Genomic DNA, 16,894 nt, shown 5'->3' on the forward strand with positions numbered 1-16,894 from the left:
AAATATCATAAAATCAAATAAATTAGAGACTACAATCACGTAACATAGTTACATGCAACATATATGCATATACATAAGTTTATACTTGAAAATAATATACCCCCGTGTTGTGAACATTTATCAATATTTAGTCTTTAAACTACTATACTACCTAGAAATGATATTTGCGTTTCATGTTAAATAAAAAATGGAATGTAAATTTCCAATTTTTTATGAAGTTATTCATGTTCTTGCACTTTTGGTATTTCGTTTTATGCTATAACTAAGTAGAAAGCAAGTATATATCAACCGGCATACTCGCGGTACCAAAATAACGATTTCAAAACAATTGCACATATGTATATGCATATGTAAGTAGGGTTATACGTATTATTATCTAATGGTTTATATCTTTGAATAAACAATAATCGGATTAGCCTTAGTTCTTTATACTCTTAAAACACTTTCGATGTTCCACCTTGCAAGTAACGTGATTATTTTTATTATTTTTATTTGCAAAGTCGTTAGTAACCCTTATCTTAACATTTTCACTATTACGCCGGTCACCGAACAATCTTATTAAATGGCAAAAGGACGACTGTAACATGATTTGAACATAAATTGTTGCTCCTACACATTATGTAGCTCTCTGTTTTGTGACATGCGCTCAACTCATATTCTCAGTTAGTGGAATGAGAAGATAAATCCTCCATGGTTGTGTATTAAATAAATTTAAACTAATATCAATATTATTGAACGAAGTAAGACTTTTCATACTGGCATTCATAAATGCTAAATAGATAAAAGCATACATATGTATTCATATAAATATAAATGAAAGTAATCTGACCAGAAAAGATAAATAGATTAAAGAAGTAAAAAAAAAAACTTGGTTAGATAAAACTACTTACAATGCTGCAACCAGGAACGAAATTTTCACTCGAGGCTTGTCAGCTGTTTGTTAAAGTCTTGTTTACTCAAATAAGTTAATAATCCAAAGGCACTATTTTAAAATAATACATTTAATTTATTTCCTAAGCAAAAATTTTATTAAGTATAGGTTTAGATGAGGAAATAAACAATTGGTAGCATACGAATAGGAAATGAGCGGGAACGAATAAAAATATTGCATCCGAATGAAAAATGGCGATTTGATTGGTTGCATTTTACCAAATTGGTAGCACAGACATTGGAATTGGCAGCACTGTATTATTCTATTCAAAGAAAAAAAATGATCTTGTTGAGTTTCGAATTAAACCAAAGGTACAAACAGATTCATATGTAAATATGAGTTAATTCTGAAAAGTATACATCTATTCATATACACATATACACAATGCATATCAAAAAATATTCTAAAGATAAAATATTTTACTGGCAACATTCTTCATTCATTCATTACATTTATTCAAAATTTTATATTTTGTATTTTCTCTCATCGTTTTCGCGTTTCGTTTGTTGACACACTTGGTAACACTTCCGACAAGCGTCAGAAAAACAACAAGAATAAAGAATTCGATTAAACCGTTTGTTTTGCGTTGTGTTATAAAATAATGTACTATAACAACATAATTGTTTTATTTATTTAAGAAAATAAGTTTTCTTTAAAATCAGACCCCCTCATTAGTGAAATCCAAGTTTTTGAACTACAATAATACATTGGAAAGATACCATTACAAAACAAAAAGCGAAAGGTGAATAACAAAAACGTAACGTCGCAAACAAAACATAACCTCATCATTGTGGAAAAAGCGGGCAAAGCAAACGTCAAACATAGCATTAGTGTCAGCACCTTCCTTTGCCTTTGTTTTAGGAAGTGTATCAGATAGATAATTTTGGAATTAATAAGCGGTTGCTCGAGCAAATCTTGCGAAAATTTCACCAAAAAGGAAGCAAAGTTTTCAACATATAAGAATGGAAGTGGATGATTCCTCTAGCCTGACAAGAGATACGCTATACGCTGAACGGGCAGAGTCTCCACGCTGGTTAGCAGAGAACGGCGGTTCTCGTACAGCCAGTCACATTGAGCAACGTAATGGTGCAAAGCCTGTTGAGAAAAGTGAAAACGTGGGGGATTCTTTTGAGATAGAATCACAACCCGCAGAAGAAAATATGGAAATACATTCCGATGATAAAAACGAAGATGATTCACTTTATTCGGAGTCGGCATTAAAATTAGAAGTATCCGGTACAGAAGATGAAGATAGTCGGGACGGTGGCTCCGCAGAACGTCATCAATCAATATTAAATACTCAAAATAGAGATATGAAAATTAATGCAATTAATATATCACTCAAACGTAAGCGGTACGAAATACACCATTCAGATTCAAACGAATGTTTGTTAGGATTTGATGAGCAAAGTGGAGAACCAAAAGTTATAAAAGCAGATTTAGAAACACTAATGAAAGCTACGATTGGCGAACATGAAAATAAAGAAAGTCAAACTACAATTTCTCAAAGCAACAAGAAAGTGAAGCAAGTAAGTTTTCTACACATGTTTTTAACTAATAAATTTTAAAATTATTACGATCAAATAAAATTGTTTAAAAAAATATTTATTTTCATAGAATTCAAATGCTTCTCCATCACGAACTTCACCGGGATTAAAAGTATCTTCGAAAGACTCGTCATTGGTAAAGGTATTTGAGGAAAAACAACTTAAAAAAGAAGAAAAGTGTCCAGAAGAGCAATCGGAGCATATAGTGGCTGATAATGAAGAAACTGGAAGCCATATTCCGAAAAATACAAATGCGGTAACAAGTTCCGCAACACCAAGTGGAATAGGTGTTAGCAAAAAGCCATTGTCCGCTCAAAATGATTTTTATAAAAAGCCTTTTGATTATGGTTGGAAACGTGAGTTAGTCTGGCGTGCAAATATAGAATCAAGTAAAGATAAAGCTGATGTGTACTTTATATCACCTGGTGGTAAAAAATTGCGAACAAGGAGTGATATTTTGCCTTTACTAGAGGGTGATCTAACTATAGATCATTTCAGTTTTGCTAGAGAGCCTCTTGGTGTTGGATCGGATTTGGAGACTGTGCGCAGTGCAAAGCCGTCTTCACGAGTTTCAGCAGCGGCTGCTACAATCGCTGCAGCACCAACACCTAGTATTGGTAAACGAATTTCTAAACCTAAAGGCCCCAAAGGAGCAAGTCCACCTCCCCAAGGATGGACTCCAACGCGAGCGCTTAAAGTGAATAATGCTTTACTCAGTGGTACTGCTTCGAGTAGATATATCACAAATTCGACTCCTGGTACACCTCCAAGTAGCCGGCATGCCAGTTCCAGTAGTGGAACAAGTCATAAAAGTAGTAAATTAAAGAAGTAAGTAAAACACTTATTTTATTGAAGTAGAACATATTTATTACTCGCTCTCGTTATGTACCTATTGTTTTTTGTATGTAATTACTTATATGGGCATTATTTCTCCAAAAATGTATAACAAAAAACAATAATGGTACCCTTATTTTTTGGTTGGATTAAGTAGCATTTGTTCATTTTTAAATAATTGACTGGCCATTTTCATTAGAAAGTTTGAATTCTGGTTTTAAGGGGATCTATCACAACAAATGTGACTGCAACATATCAGTCAAATGCTGGATCTGTAAATAATATCAAATCCATTTCAACACTTGAACCATGCACAATCAAATGTTCAAGAGCAACTGGACTTATTCCGCCACTAAAATGTGTAAAATGCCTTTGTCTATTTCATCATGAGTGTGTTGGATTAAACCGCTCAAATAGTGAATATCGTATTGCTGGAGAAGGCATTTCTCAAACGAAGGGCCGTGAATATATTTGTGAGGTGACGGTTTTATATTCGTTCTCATATTTCTGGGAATTTCATTGATTTTTCTCCTAATTTATAGGCTTGCACATCCGTTCCAGAGATATCAACAAAGGTAGTGACACGAAAGCCATCAAACGCTCGTCCTACACGTCCTGAAAATAAGTATCCTCAAACAATTGCCGTGGTAAAAGGAAAAAAGTATGTGATGGTTGCCAAACCAATTGCTTCCACAACTGAGTGAGTGTGCGAACGTATTGTGTCCCACAAGAAAAGTTTTTCCTCAATCCCAAATTCAGAACAAAAAAGAAAAAAAACAAGAGCGAGAGCGAGCCGAATATTTTCATAATTAAAATTTCAAGTTTAGGCTTAGATTAAATATTGAAATTTTTCTTTTAATTACAGACATGTCAACGATATCGAAAATGATCTGAAACAAATTAATGAAAGCATCCGAAATAATCGTAAAACATCCACAGTTTCATTAGATGCACCTATTCAAGCTCTCGTTATTTCACCCACCCAAACTACATCAGATCAATCAAACAAAGCTTTTGCCACAAACTTTTTTGCAAATGTATCTTTTGCTTATGACGCATTACTTTGCATTCTTAAGTACTTGAAAATTCATGTAAGTACATATATTTAGAAATAACTCAACGAACCTAAATATTATGGATTCAAATTATTGTAGTTTAAACATATTTCTTATAGGAACGTCCTCGTGCAGCTTCAGTATGTAAACTGTGGAATCTTGCTGCAAAGGATACATCTTTATGGCAAACAGTTCGCATGAAAAACTCCAGAGTTAGTAGTTGGGCCGGATTTGCTGCTGCATTACGCCGAGGGGAAACAAGACATTTGGATCTTAGAAAAATGTTGGTATCTAGCACACGCGGTGAAGAAATGTGGCAAGAATTTTCTGAACATATTGGAACTGTCTTTTCATTAGAAATTATCGATTTATGTCGTTGCTCAGCCCGTATTGTTGAAGGTTTATTTCAAAGCAACAAAAATTTACGCATTTTAAATGCTGTTGCCATTAATGATGATTCTATAAATCTTGAACACCTCGGAATGCTAACAAGACTTGAAGAGCTGCGTCTCCGCACATGTGAACCAGGCGTAATTTCAGGCAACTTACAATCACTACAATCATTAAAAAAACTCAATCAGTTGTCTTTAACTGCTGTACGCGAGTTGGGTTCTAAAGGTGTCGAAGTTCTTAGTGAACTTGTAAATTTACACTCTTTGGAATTAGGTGAATGCGGTGACTTTGATTCAACATTCGCAAAGGTTGTACTTCCTAAATTAAAAAATCTCCGCCGCTTACGTCTAGAAAATGGACAAGAGACGAGCTGTTGTACGCTGGAAATATTAGACGCCGTCGTACAACTAAAAGAACTTGCACAACTTGAACTTGTCAACTTCGACATTAAAGCTGGATTTGATGAAAAATTACAACTTTGTACCAACCTTCGGAAGCTACTTATCATTCCGACGTATATATCACAGTCAGCGACCACGAATCACATAGTTTTGAATGCTGTTCAACAAGTAGCTTCGACATTGAAAGTGTTTACGTGGGGTGTAACGGTTGAACTGTTGCGCGTCACTGCTTTGTACGTTGATCAGTGTGAAGAATCAACTAAAAAAGAGAAACATCACTTTGATGAATGTATTCCGGTACTGAAGCCAGTGCCAGGTGCACCTACCGCTGACGATGAAGATGATGAAGAAATGGAAAAGCCAAAGGAGGAGCCAGTGCCAAGCGATGTTCCACAAATTGAAATATTACCGTTAGACAAGGTGGAATTTATTCTAGCAGACAATTTACCGAAAACTAAATTCACAATCGTAAAAGTACCGTATCATGCAACATGTAAACAACAACTTGTTGAATGAGCGCATAACTAACAAAAGAAAAAGGGCGCTCTAAACTTTTATACGATTAAAAATAAGGCTTATTATATTAAAAAAAAAACAAGATTGAGCGTAGGGTCTTGTACTTTCGAACATCTGTATCTATATTCTTCTTTCACAGCATATTAAAAAGTTCGAACTGCAAAGCCAATCCATAATATTCGCGTGTACAGAATATGCCAAGTTATTTCTTTTTTTATTTCATTTCAGTTTTAATTTGAGAGAGTTGTTAATAATTGGAAGAAGAAATATTAATATTGGCTTTAAAATGAACTGCGTATAATTACATTTAAGTTTGTGCTGCACTTAGCAATGAAATCTAGCTTGAAATTCCCACACACTACATTCACATACGTTTGCAGATTTAAGCTGCTAATGTTATTGTAGCTAAGCAAGCTCATCAGAATTAATATAATTATTAGCATTAATATCTTTAAAAATGAAGTTTTTAATATAATATATAATAATAATATGAGTTGCAGATTTACAATCGCAATAAATTGTAGACGTAATCACAAATTCTCATGTTTTAATTCATGAATACTAGTTTGGGGTGAGTACTTAAATAATTTTTTTTTCAATAAAAACAAACGTGATTTATACATATTTCATATACATATGTATATATTTGAGCTGTTCCCATAACTTATTTCAAATTCATTTTAATAATAATGTATTTTCTAAATATACCTACATATATGTATGTATATGTTATTTAAAATTATTAAAGATTTTAGGTAAGTTCAACCTATTCTAAAATCCAATATTTATCGATACTACGGATTTGCTTAATGCATGACGATATCCAATAACCATGAAGAACAATAGGATATTTACATGCAAATGCAAACATTTGTATTTCAAATAAATGTATGTAAAATACTATTAAATGCTCATAATTTTAAATTCAAAGTTCCACGAAAGTTAATTTACTATTTATACCAGAAGTTGGTTATTAAATATTAACTGTTAAAGTGGCAGCCTTCACTCAAGTGTGGTGAATTTGTTCAGTTGTTTTCAGAGCCATTATACAAGCAGATCTAGAGAGTAATTTTTATGTTACATGTTGGGGAGCGTGAAGTTTGGAAGTAGAAGAATTGGTTGCTTTCTCGACGTATTCGAATTTAGTTTGTTGCCAACTTTCGTTCGGATTTATAATCAGTGTCGGTATTCAGTCATACTACTTATTTTGTAAAATGGAATTTTTAATTTGAATTCAAATCGGAATAGAAAAAATATTTTTATAAACATACATTCGTTTCTATCAATAATAAATAGTTAATTATCATGGGTCAAATCAAAAGTGAGGTAAGCGTCGTTGCATGTGAAAAATATATATTAAATAGGAAACCAGTACATGCAGGTACATTTATATGTACACGATAAGGATTTTAAAACAGTTATTTTATTCGTGCTCTCTAGAATGAAACCTTAAAAGATTTTAAAGGTGCTTATAGTATACTTGTACATTCGTACATACAGAAGCTCCGATCTACACAAATAAGTAGAAATATATCAGATGCCATCACTACCGGTAACAGTTTTTAGCATATGAAAACGATCTTAGTTTTGTTCCATAATAAATCCCGGTCGCATTCATTGGTTAGATACGTTACGGTTGGTGACTACGAGTTATTTTAGCTGAAGCCAAAGTTTTATTTGTTTCTGTTTATGACAGATGGTGTATTTTGCAGTTCACCATCACTTTACCTTCATTACCACGATCATGAGAATGTATTCGTAAAATCATTCTTACATTCGTAAATATGTAAGTAAATATGCTCTTTCGCAAGGAAACACTTGTTTATACTGTTATTCCATTAAAATATGTACAATACATACATATGTTTGAAGGTATGTAAGTAATATGCTTTAATAAATTATTATATTATATTAAGGGTGTTTTTGTTGAATATGTATGTACATATATAAATGGAAAATGTGAACATTAAGGCATATATTCTCTAAAGTTATTTAACAAAGTCAAGAAAAACGTGGCCTTTTCCATTCATATTTGAAACGAGTAATTTATTCATGTTCATGCACAGTCAGCGATTTTCCTGAAGAGTAAGTGTAAGAAAAGGCATACCACTCTTTACTTATGAAAAACCTTTTCGACCACATAAAAATTCAATGGTCAAGTACATATGTATGTACATACGTACCACACGCATATACATAAGAAAATAAATAAATTATAGTATATCTATGTATAAGTAAGGAAAAGAGAATTCAAACTATTCTTGATCTTTCTTATTTTACTTCTCCAAATGATCTTTCCGTTAGTTGATGCTTTGTTTATGATAAATGAAAAAAACTTTTTTCGGTTCGAAATAAGCTTATAATTAGCATGACAAGAGTTAGAAATTATTGTAAGTATAACAACTAACATTCACACATACATATACATGTAAGAAGAAATTTCACTATGCTCCTAAATCGTTTGCAAAACAAAGAAGCATAAAAAATTCCACATATTCATATAAACGTATTGTCAATGGCAACCGCCACGATCAAAACCAAGTTAGAGTACAAGATCGTGCCACTGAATAGCGAGGTAAACAAACAATGCCAAGACTTGTGGCAATTGTAAGCCGCAGTGTTTCGTGTTAGTATTGATGCTGTTAATGGCAAAGCCAACACAGGTTCCACCAAAGCAGAAACTGGTATATCGGCCTGCGAAAAAGAAAAGACGGAAAGTTAATTTACTTCTTTTCATACTGAAAAATGAAATGGTGAAAAAGTAAATAATGTGGGTACAAAGTTGCGTATACGATAAGCTTAGGTACATAGTTTTTTAAGAAATACATATATATGAATGTACTCAAGATTTGATCGCAACGGTCTGAAGGAGTTCAATCACCTTTGAACTATTTTAATAACATATGTACAAGTATATATGCATATGCTATGTATTATTTAAACTTGTTACTAAAGCGATTTATCAACAATATTAACTTCCTATAATTTACAAACGAGCAGGCAAAAAAAGTACAGTGATATATGTATTGCGCATTTTACCATACATATAAACATCAGTATATACTGTAACGACTGCATCATTAATATTGTTGAAATTATTATTCGTCCATGACCTATAAAAAATGTAAACTAAAACAAAATATAAAAAAGACACAAGATCATCGAAAATAAGAAAGTGGGAACATAAAACGTGACAGAGAGTTTGTTAACATTGCAATTACTTAAGCCCATGACAACACATTTTTATAATTTGTGAACTGAAATTCTGTCTCCAATTTTTATTTCAAGCATTGAGCGAAACTCAGATTTGATTAGTAACTATCAAGTGTATTTATTTGGATTTTCCAAAAGTAGTAAACCAAATTTAACATTTTCACATATTTCTTTGCATGCATATTTAACTCGTTTACACTGGCAATAAGTATAATAAACGCTCAAAGACTGTCTCATATACATGGATACTATAACATCTGATAAAAAATAAAAATACGTTATATGCATATACATACATATGTATATACACATTATATTATATATTAAAGATAAGCTTCACCTGTTTAAGAATTTTTAGCTTTTCCACAACCAAATTCATTCTCAACAAAGACGTTTTTTGTTTTCTATTTAAAATTAATCGAAGCAATCGAACTCAGTAAACCAAGTTTGTGCCTAGCTGTGTGTTTAGGTAATATTGCTTATCAGATGTACTAAGGCAACATAAGTTCACTAATGCTAAAAGTATTATGGAATCAATTCAATTGTACGTTGTCAATTCCTAAACAAAATCTCATTCATATATATGTATGTATATATGTATACAAAGTTCCATGTGGTAATGTAATACACATGTATGTATGTACCTGTTCCATGAATATATTGTATATTTAAAAGCAACGAAAGTAAAACTAAATGGCTTTGGTGAATGCTTGTTTGAAGCACTCATTATTTCTCTACAAAAGTACTGTTACGAAAATATTTTCACATCTAATTAAAGCAAAGCTGAAACGTTAGTTTCACTCCACAACAGCAACCGTCGGATGCAGCAACAGCCAAATGCTGAACATTTTGTGAATGCAGTGTTAATGCTCAACAGTTAGCCCAGACAAAGACCACAACCATTATACACTAGTAATAGTTACGGTATCTCTAATTTTAGGGTGTCGTTTAACGCAACTAAGCCAAATAAAAGAAACTCAACTCTTGAGTTTTCAGACTTCGAAAGCTTATCACACTTATACTATACTATACTTATAATAAATTTATATATATTGACGTTAAAACTGTTGCATTTTTATCAAGAAATGTAGTAATAATGTTTATCTAAAATCACGTACTTTTATGGACATATATACAATACATATACATCTAAAAAGCTAATTTAGCCTTCATTATTAAAGAGAATATCGAAATAGTATTGAGGTATTTTACATATGTATATACATACATACATACATAGGTATACTAGGAACAATTATTACTTCTCTTTTCACACATTGTCACCTTATCGCAAATTAGAAACTTATCAAATATGGCTATTTTGGTTTTTATGGTTCTACCGATAACAAAAGTGTTCAATAAATGAGTTGTTGGTAAGCAAGTTAAAATTCGCAAAAAAAGCAAATGTTTGTATGAGGAATGTACTTTTTCCGAAAGCACTGGCACATATGTATGTACATAGGTATTGGTTTGTCGGTGTATTTGCACAAGTTTATCTAAAATAAGCATGTGCAATTTAAAATGAAAAAATGTACTGAGCGAGTTGATAAGATATTGACATATTTCGAAAATGGAAGTTCGTGTAGTAGTAATTATTATCGACGAATGAAGCAATTATGGCAAGTGGTTCATATGAGTCATTTCAAAATTTCGTTTTTTTTCGGTAGCCTATTAGAAGGTTTTGAAAAGGATTTTGTACGAAATAGTAATGATAATAAAATATAAAAGGTATTTGTGGCGTGTGCAATAACTTAAACGGTAACATTTCAAAATGTTATTGCACATTTCAAAAGATATTCTCGTTGTTTATAAATATATGTATATGTATATGTATGTATAGGTATCTAATATAAATATTGTATATGACTAAACTTGTTTTGAGTCGTTGCTCTCATCTGTCTGATAAAAGAATCGACAATATATAAAAGTTTTACACAGCATAACGTATTTATTATTTAGGGAAGCACAGAACATGGTTGTTGTCTTTGTTTTTGCCATATACATACTTGACCGGGAATATTGCCAGTGTACTTTGAATGTCAATTAGTCAAAAATAAATATTTGTATGTCTATATGTCGAAAATACCATAAACAAAATTAAAAGATTATTGTTAAAACATATTACCGTCATAACAAGTGCCAGCATTCACGTCGGTAGGCGAGACAAAGTAGGTGGCAATATTTAAAAAAGCCCCTCCAGTGTACTGAAGTGACCGCTAAATGAATTGCGATATAACCTTCCATCGCAATCGACAAATGAGGTAATATGTTTTAGTTTTAAGTATTTATGATAATATTACTATTGGCAAATATGAAAGCAGGCTAATTAATAGAGGTAAAAAACAATATGCTTTTAAGTCGAATGTTTTGACCTCATTATGAAATTTCATTTAACAAAGAAGGTAAAATTTATTGAAATACGAAGGCATGCACTTACATGTAGTCAAAAGATCAACATTACCGATAAATCTATAAAATTTGTTCATGCATGGAAATTTACTCGCGACTTCTTCAATTGTTAATAGAAAATATTAAATATTTGTATTAATATTAAAAAAAATATCATACTTCCTTATTTATGGTTTTGTGTGAGCGAATGGTATTGTATAATATAGTAAAAATAATGCCATCGAAAAGGAGTCCTGTGCAAACTCGGCAAACAATCAATCGAATTAAATATAAAATCCAATAAGAAATATACACAGTCATCGTATATGCATATGTATGTATAGGTATAAGCGAAACCTGTGCCAGAGAATGTTAATGAATTATCATTATTGATATCATATCTGATATCATATCATATCTGATATCATATCATTATTGATATCATATCTGATATTGATGATGATAATTCATTAACATTCTCTGTCTGTGCGTGTTGGGAAACATACATTTTTTTGAATGAAAGCTATATACAAGTATGTATGTACACGTTTACTTACAACTTACTTGTTACTTAATTACAAAAGCTTTCAGGGAAGAACCAATAATTATCAGCCAAAATAATTCAGCCAAATGGAAGGTAGATACGATAACACATACATATTTATGTATTTTAAGATACTGAAAGGTAGTCTAATCATGCGCGCAATGGGAATACATATACAATATGTACATATGTATGAATGTATGCATAGATATAATTGCATTTTAAACAAGTAAGGAAGGGCTAAGTTCGGATGTAACCGAATATTTTATACTCTCGCAAAGTCAAATGGTATACTCGTTTGAGATTTCTTTGTGGATTGACAGATATTTTCGGTAGAAGGTCAACTATAGGCACTGGGGTCCACATATTTAGTACTTAAGGGTATGAACAGTTTTGGTTCGATTTAGACAATTTTTGGCCGCAAGGTGGCATACTTTAATTGCATTATTCACGCAAAGTTTTACCCCGATATAATCATTGTTACCTGATTTGCATAGTGGAAAGTGAAAGAATCAGATGGAATTAAAAATGGTGTTACATGGGAAGTAAGCGTGGTTGTAGTCCGATTTCGCCCATTTTCGCACTATGACATAGAAACATGAAAAGAACGTTATGCACCGAATTTGGTTGAAATCGTTTAAGCAGATCTCAAGATATGGGTTTTCACCTAAAAGTGGGCTGTGCCACGCCCACTGTCTAATTTTGAACGCGGTTCCTATAAAGTCATCTTATACCATCTCAGAGATAAAATTTAATGTCTCTGGCGTGTTTAGTGCTTGATTTATCGCGCTTTTAGTAGTTTTTAACAGTACCGTTATATGGGGAGTGGGCGGAGTTGCCACCCGATTTCAACTATTTTCACACCGTCAATAGAAGTGCTAAAAACATTTGCTTCCAGTGAATTTTGTTATTATAGCATTAGCGGTTTAGGAGATATGCACATTAAACCTATTAGAGGAGGGACCACGCCCACTTTTTAAAAAAAAATTTTAACTGCAGATGCCCCTCCCAAATGTGATCCTGTGTACCAAATAACAGTCTTGTATCTTATTGCGGAGCTTAGTTATGGCAAGTTATTTGTTTTTGATTAATGGCGTTTTGTGGGCGTGGCAGTGGTCCGATTACGCCCATCTGCAATACCAACCGTCTCACGGTACCATGAAACATGTCTACCAAGTTTCATAAAGATATCTCAATTTTTACTCAAGTTAGAGCTTGCACGGACGGACGGACAGACGGACGGACAGACGGACGGACGGACAGACAGTCACCCGGGTTTCAACTCGTCTCTTCATCCTGATCATTTATATATATATAACCCTATATCTAACTCGATTAATTTTAGGTGATACAAACAACCGTTAGGTGAACAAAACTATTATACTCTGTAGCAACAGGTTGCGAGAGTATAAAAAGAGCCATTCATTTTATACCGACAAATAATTTGTTGGCAGGTATTTAGAAACCAAAAGATGAATGAATATGTGTAATCCCTTTCAAGCCTAATATTATATATGTACTAGTACACATACTCTCCTTTTGCTACACATAATGATTTAATACGTTTGTAGAATGTTTAATGTTTTTCTTTGGCAGCGAAGATTTTTTTTGATAATTTTTTTGCCGTCATATGTTATATGAAGAATGAATCTTTCGAGACTTAGTGTGTTACAAAAACTAATCACAAATACCTATTACTTATGTTATCACTTACAGAAAATGGATCCGTTGATTCGCATTCAAGAAGAAATAAAAGAAGTTGTACGTCGCGAAGAAGAACATCGCCAACTTATTTCCAGCAGCTCCCTCATATCAACAGACGAATATGAAATACACAATGAAAGTGACATTGCTAACAGTAATAACGATCATAATGACAATGATAGCTCTAATAGTCTATCAATCAGTCCCTTACCACATTCGTCATTGAATAATGGCGAAGATTCCTTAAAAATAGAATGCTTATCACATAGTAAAAATAGCATTAACAGTAAAGAATGTATTGACGAAGACTCAGGAATATCAGCGTCGCCAAGTCCAATAAATGGCATCTCAGCTACTCCTCTTTACATAGGACCGATAAAGCCTTCAAAAGAACAACGCTATATTGGTCCGAATTGCTATACAATTACACCAGAACCACCCCGTCAAATGATGATCGCGAGCACGGTTCCGGTTACACCTTCTGTCCTTAATAGGCAACGTCTCTTCGCTTTGAATCCTGCAAACAAAGGGGTCATGCAGCGTTTCATAGCTTCTCGAGGAAAATTACAACTAAGCAACAATAATACAACAGCAAATCAAATTGTATTAAATGCCAAAACAGCAAATGCTTTGTTTAGCAAAAATACTTCCACATCATCTATCACACCACCAACAGTTGTGTCAAGTGCATTACATCCAGCAATGACGCCTGAAGCCCTTACTCATCCTATAACCATACCAACTGTCACTATGACTCCACCACATATCGAACGGGATGCAGAAGGCAGAGTAATTCGACGAGGCTATGTACCAGCGGAGGTGAAGATCCAGAAAGAGATAAAGGACTTGCAAGCCCGTGAGCATGAACTGAAAAAACGTAACAAATTTCGACAATCTACATCAGATTTGCTTGAGTCAATTGAAAACGAGTAAGTCGCCTAATTTAGTTTAAGATGTATTTATTTCATAATTTAAACAAATACATATATATTCACAGCAATGAAGAAACAGATGACGAAGATTCCGAAGTAGAACATTGCCTCGGACCCAGACAACTACGCTCGGCGAAGTCTGTCAGTGAAATCTGCTACTCTACATCATTAAATAATAGCATCTCCCCCAGGTAGGCAAGAATACATACATTCTATTGTATATCCAATTTTAACATGAAAACTTCTATTAGAGCAACTCCTAGTCCAGATTTCGATATGAAAAAGAACGGGTGTTGCACAATGCGCCCCGCTATGTCATTGGCTCAGCTGTGTGATCTACCGCCTGAGGAGGCACCTTCATCGCACCGGCTCATAGTGGAATGGGAGAACCGTATACAAATGAATGCTGTGCGCAACACCACAGTGCCAATTGAAGACTAAATTCTAATAAATTAGAAAAACATGAATGTTACTTAATCCAACAAACATACTAAATGTAAAAATTTTTATGTATGCTGGGAATAATTATGTACATATAAACTTTTGACTAAACTAAATTCACAACTACCAAACGCAGTAGCATAGCTGGAATTTGTTACAATATCTTTGTGGAAAAGTATTATATATATGTACATATGTATATGTAACGTGTGTTTTACTATTAATCTTTAGGTATTAATACATCATAGCGAGAATTCCGCGAGGCAGGGGTTGAGTTGATGACGAAAGCTAAATATTTTTAAATCTTTATGGTATTTATCTTTATTAAAACGAAATGAAAGTTATTAAGAGCAACTTGTTAATGATCGAAGTAAATCAAAATATATTTATTGCATTTAAGAAAGCTTATACATTGAAGGGTATCAACCCTTATTTATAAAATTTGATTTTAATAAAAGAGTGAGTATTGAAATATATCTATGTGCGCTATAATTTTACGAATAATATCCTCTTGATTCAGATTCTTCTATAATCGTCAATATTGCTACGAATGCTTCCCGCGCAGTAGATTCAATTTCTACAGCCGGAAGAATAAATAAATCCTTACTGTCGGGCGGTCCACGCAATTCAAATGAAAAAGTTATGGGCATTTTCAGTTCACCATGGGCCCAGTCTTTTGAACCACCACTTGATGGATATATGATTTCATAAATGCTACCACTTTTGTAAATGCGTCCGGTTACTTGTTTTATCTTTTCACTAGCCTTTCTTCCAATCGCTGAAAGATCATCATAGTTTTCTACGTGATCTGCTGTATGCCCATAAGGGAACATAATCATTTGTGAATATGAATGCAACGAAATAAAAGTTTTTATATTGTTGACTATCAAATTTTCTTGAAGGAATTTCATCAGTTGGTTGGTTTCCTTTTCACTCGCAGCGGAAGGTCCTGAATAATCATAACGACAAGGATCACCACTAGAACCAGTAGAATTCCAATGAAATGGAAAATTCCTATTTAAATCTACACCACGACAAATTCCAAAGAGCTCACGATTTTTACGCCACATGCGATCCCCTTCGAATGTATACTTATAACCATCTGGATTGACAACAGGGAGAATAATCCAGTTGTAGCCTTTTGCAAATCTTTGAACTTCTGTGTCATTTGATGAAAGAAGCTCTTTCACGATATAATTTGCTGTTGCAGGTGCTATCCACTCTCGTGCATGAATACCACTTTCTACGAATATTGTTGTGGCGTTGTCATTTTTGTTTTTCTTGAGACTAATGCCTTTGATCGGTAGGCCCTGGGCACTTTCTCCAATATTTATAATTGTCAAATCATTAGGATGTTCTTGAACCAATAAATTCATCCATGAATACATAGTTTCAAGATGAAAATAATGTTTCCAGTCCATACTCTTCGGATCAATATCTTTTGGAAGAACTTCTGCAAGGTTTCGATCAATAATTTCTTGAAAATTATAACTCTATTTAGTGTAATTAGAAAACCAAAATTAATATACCAAAGTCGAGTCTATTATTTCTATGACTTCTTACCAACACATCGTACTTAACATCGTAAGTTTTAAGTAAATCGGCAAAATCGGCTACTTTATGCGCAGCCACCATGATCGTTAATTTCTGTTTTGGATGCCGTGCATGACCAAAAAAGGTGAAACTGTCACTCTTTTCCTCCAGCTGTTGGAATAAAGCAACGTGTTGTTGCGTAGCTAATTCCACATGATAAACGCGATAGTAATCATATCGCGCAATATCGGAAGAAGTTTTAAAGCAATTCGTTTGTTGCTCACAACTCCATACCAACCGAAATGAATTTATTCCAAAGAGACATACAAAAAGTATATAGAAGCTTCCCAAATAATCTTTAGGAGACATTTTCTAAATTCGGTTGCGATATGAACAATGCTGTTTAAAACTGATCTGATTAGAACGCCCCTATAAGGCAAAGACCAATTGTCTACTTCAACA

General features: G+C 33.2%; 3 protein-coding genes across 7 annotated transcripts; 2 read left to right on the plus strand and 1 right to left on the minus strand.

Annotated features, from left to right (window-relative positions):
* Positions 1 to 1,474: 1,474 nt before the first annotated feature.
* Positions 1,475 to 6,214, plus strand: LOC106617208 (uncharacterized). Of its 3 annotated transcripts, none has more exons than XM_014234246.3 (6): positions 1,475 to 2,460; positions 2,549 to 3,306; positions 3,535 to 3,790; positions 3,855 to 4,012; positions 4,178 to 4,403; positions 4,487 to 6,214. In XM_014234246.3, exons 1-6 carry the CDS (start codon positions 1,894 to 1,896, stop codon positions 5,675 to 5,677), a joined length of 3,156 nt encoding a protein of 1,051 aa, XP_014089721.2. In that variant the 5' UTR covers positions 1,475 to 1,893; the 3' UTR covers positions 5,678 to 6,214. The 3 variants fall into 3 exon arrangements, with proteins under 3 accessions (XP_014089721.2, XP_014089723.2, XP_014089724.2); XM_014234248.3 differs by having other exon boundaries at positions 3,855 to 3,973; XM_014234249.3 differs by lacking the exons at positions 3,535 to 3,790; positions 3,855 to 4,012.
* Positions 6,215 to 6,780: 566 nt separating this feature from the next.
* Positions 6,781 to 15,375, plus strand: mdu (meduse). Of its 3 annotated transcripts, none has more exons than XM_014234191.3 (4): positions 6,781 to 7,003; positions 13,539 to 14,455; positions 14,524 to 14,649; positions 14,710 to 15,375. In XM_014234191.3, the coding sequence occupies exons 1-4, from the start codon at positions 6,983 to 6,985 to the stop codon at positions 14,897 to 14,899; spliced, it is 1,254 nt and encodes a 417-aa protein (XP_014089666.2). In that variant the 5' UTR covers positions 6,781 to 6,982; the 3' UTR covers positions 14,900 to 15,375. The 3 variants fall into 3 exon arrangements, with proteins under 3 accessions (XP_014089666.2, XP_014089669.2, XP_069966688.1); XM_014234194.3 differs by lacking the exon at positions 6,781 to 7,003 and adding an exon at positions 7,363 to 7,463; XM_070110587.1 differs by lacking the exon at positions 6,781 to 7,003 and adding an exon at positions 10,890 to 11,151.
* Positions 15,255 to 16,865, minus strand: LOC106617175 (zinc carboxypeptidase). Its single transcript, XM_014234190.3, has 2 exons — positions 16,463 to 16,865; positions 15,255 to 16,392 (listed from the first exon to the last, which is right to left on the minus strand). The coding sequence occupies exons 1-2, from the start codon at positions 16,799 to 16,801 to the stop codon at positions 15,394 to 15,396; spliced, it is 1,338 nt and encodes a 445-aa protein (XP_014089665.3). The 5' UTR covers positions 16,802 to 16,865; the 3' UTR covers positions 15,255 to 15,393.
* Between the last annotated feature and the right edge of the window lie 29 nt (positions 16,866 to 16,894).

This window comes from Bactrocera oleae, chromosome 5 (assembly GCF_042242935.1).
Source record: "Bactrocera oleae isolate idBacOlea1 chromosome 5, idBacOlea1, whole genome shotgun sequence".
Lineage (NCBI taxonomy): Eukaryota > Metazoa > Arthropoda > Insecta > Diptera > Tephritidae > Bactrocera > Bactrocera oleae.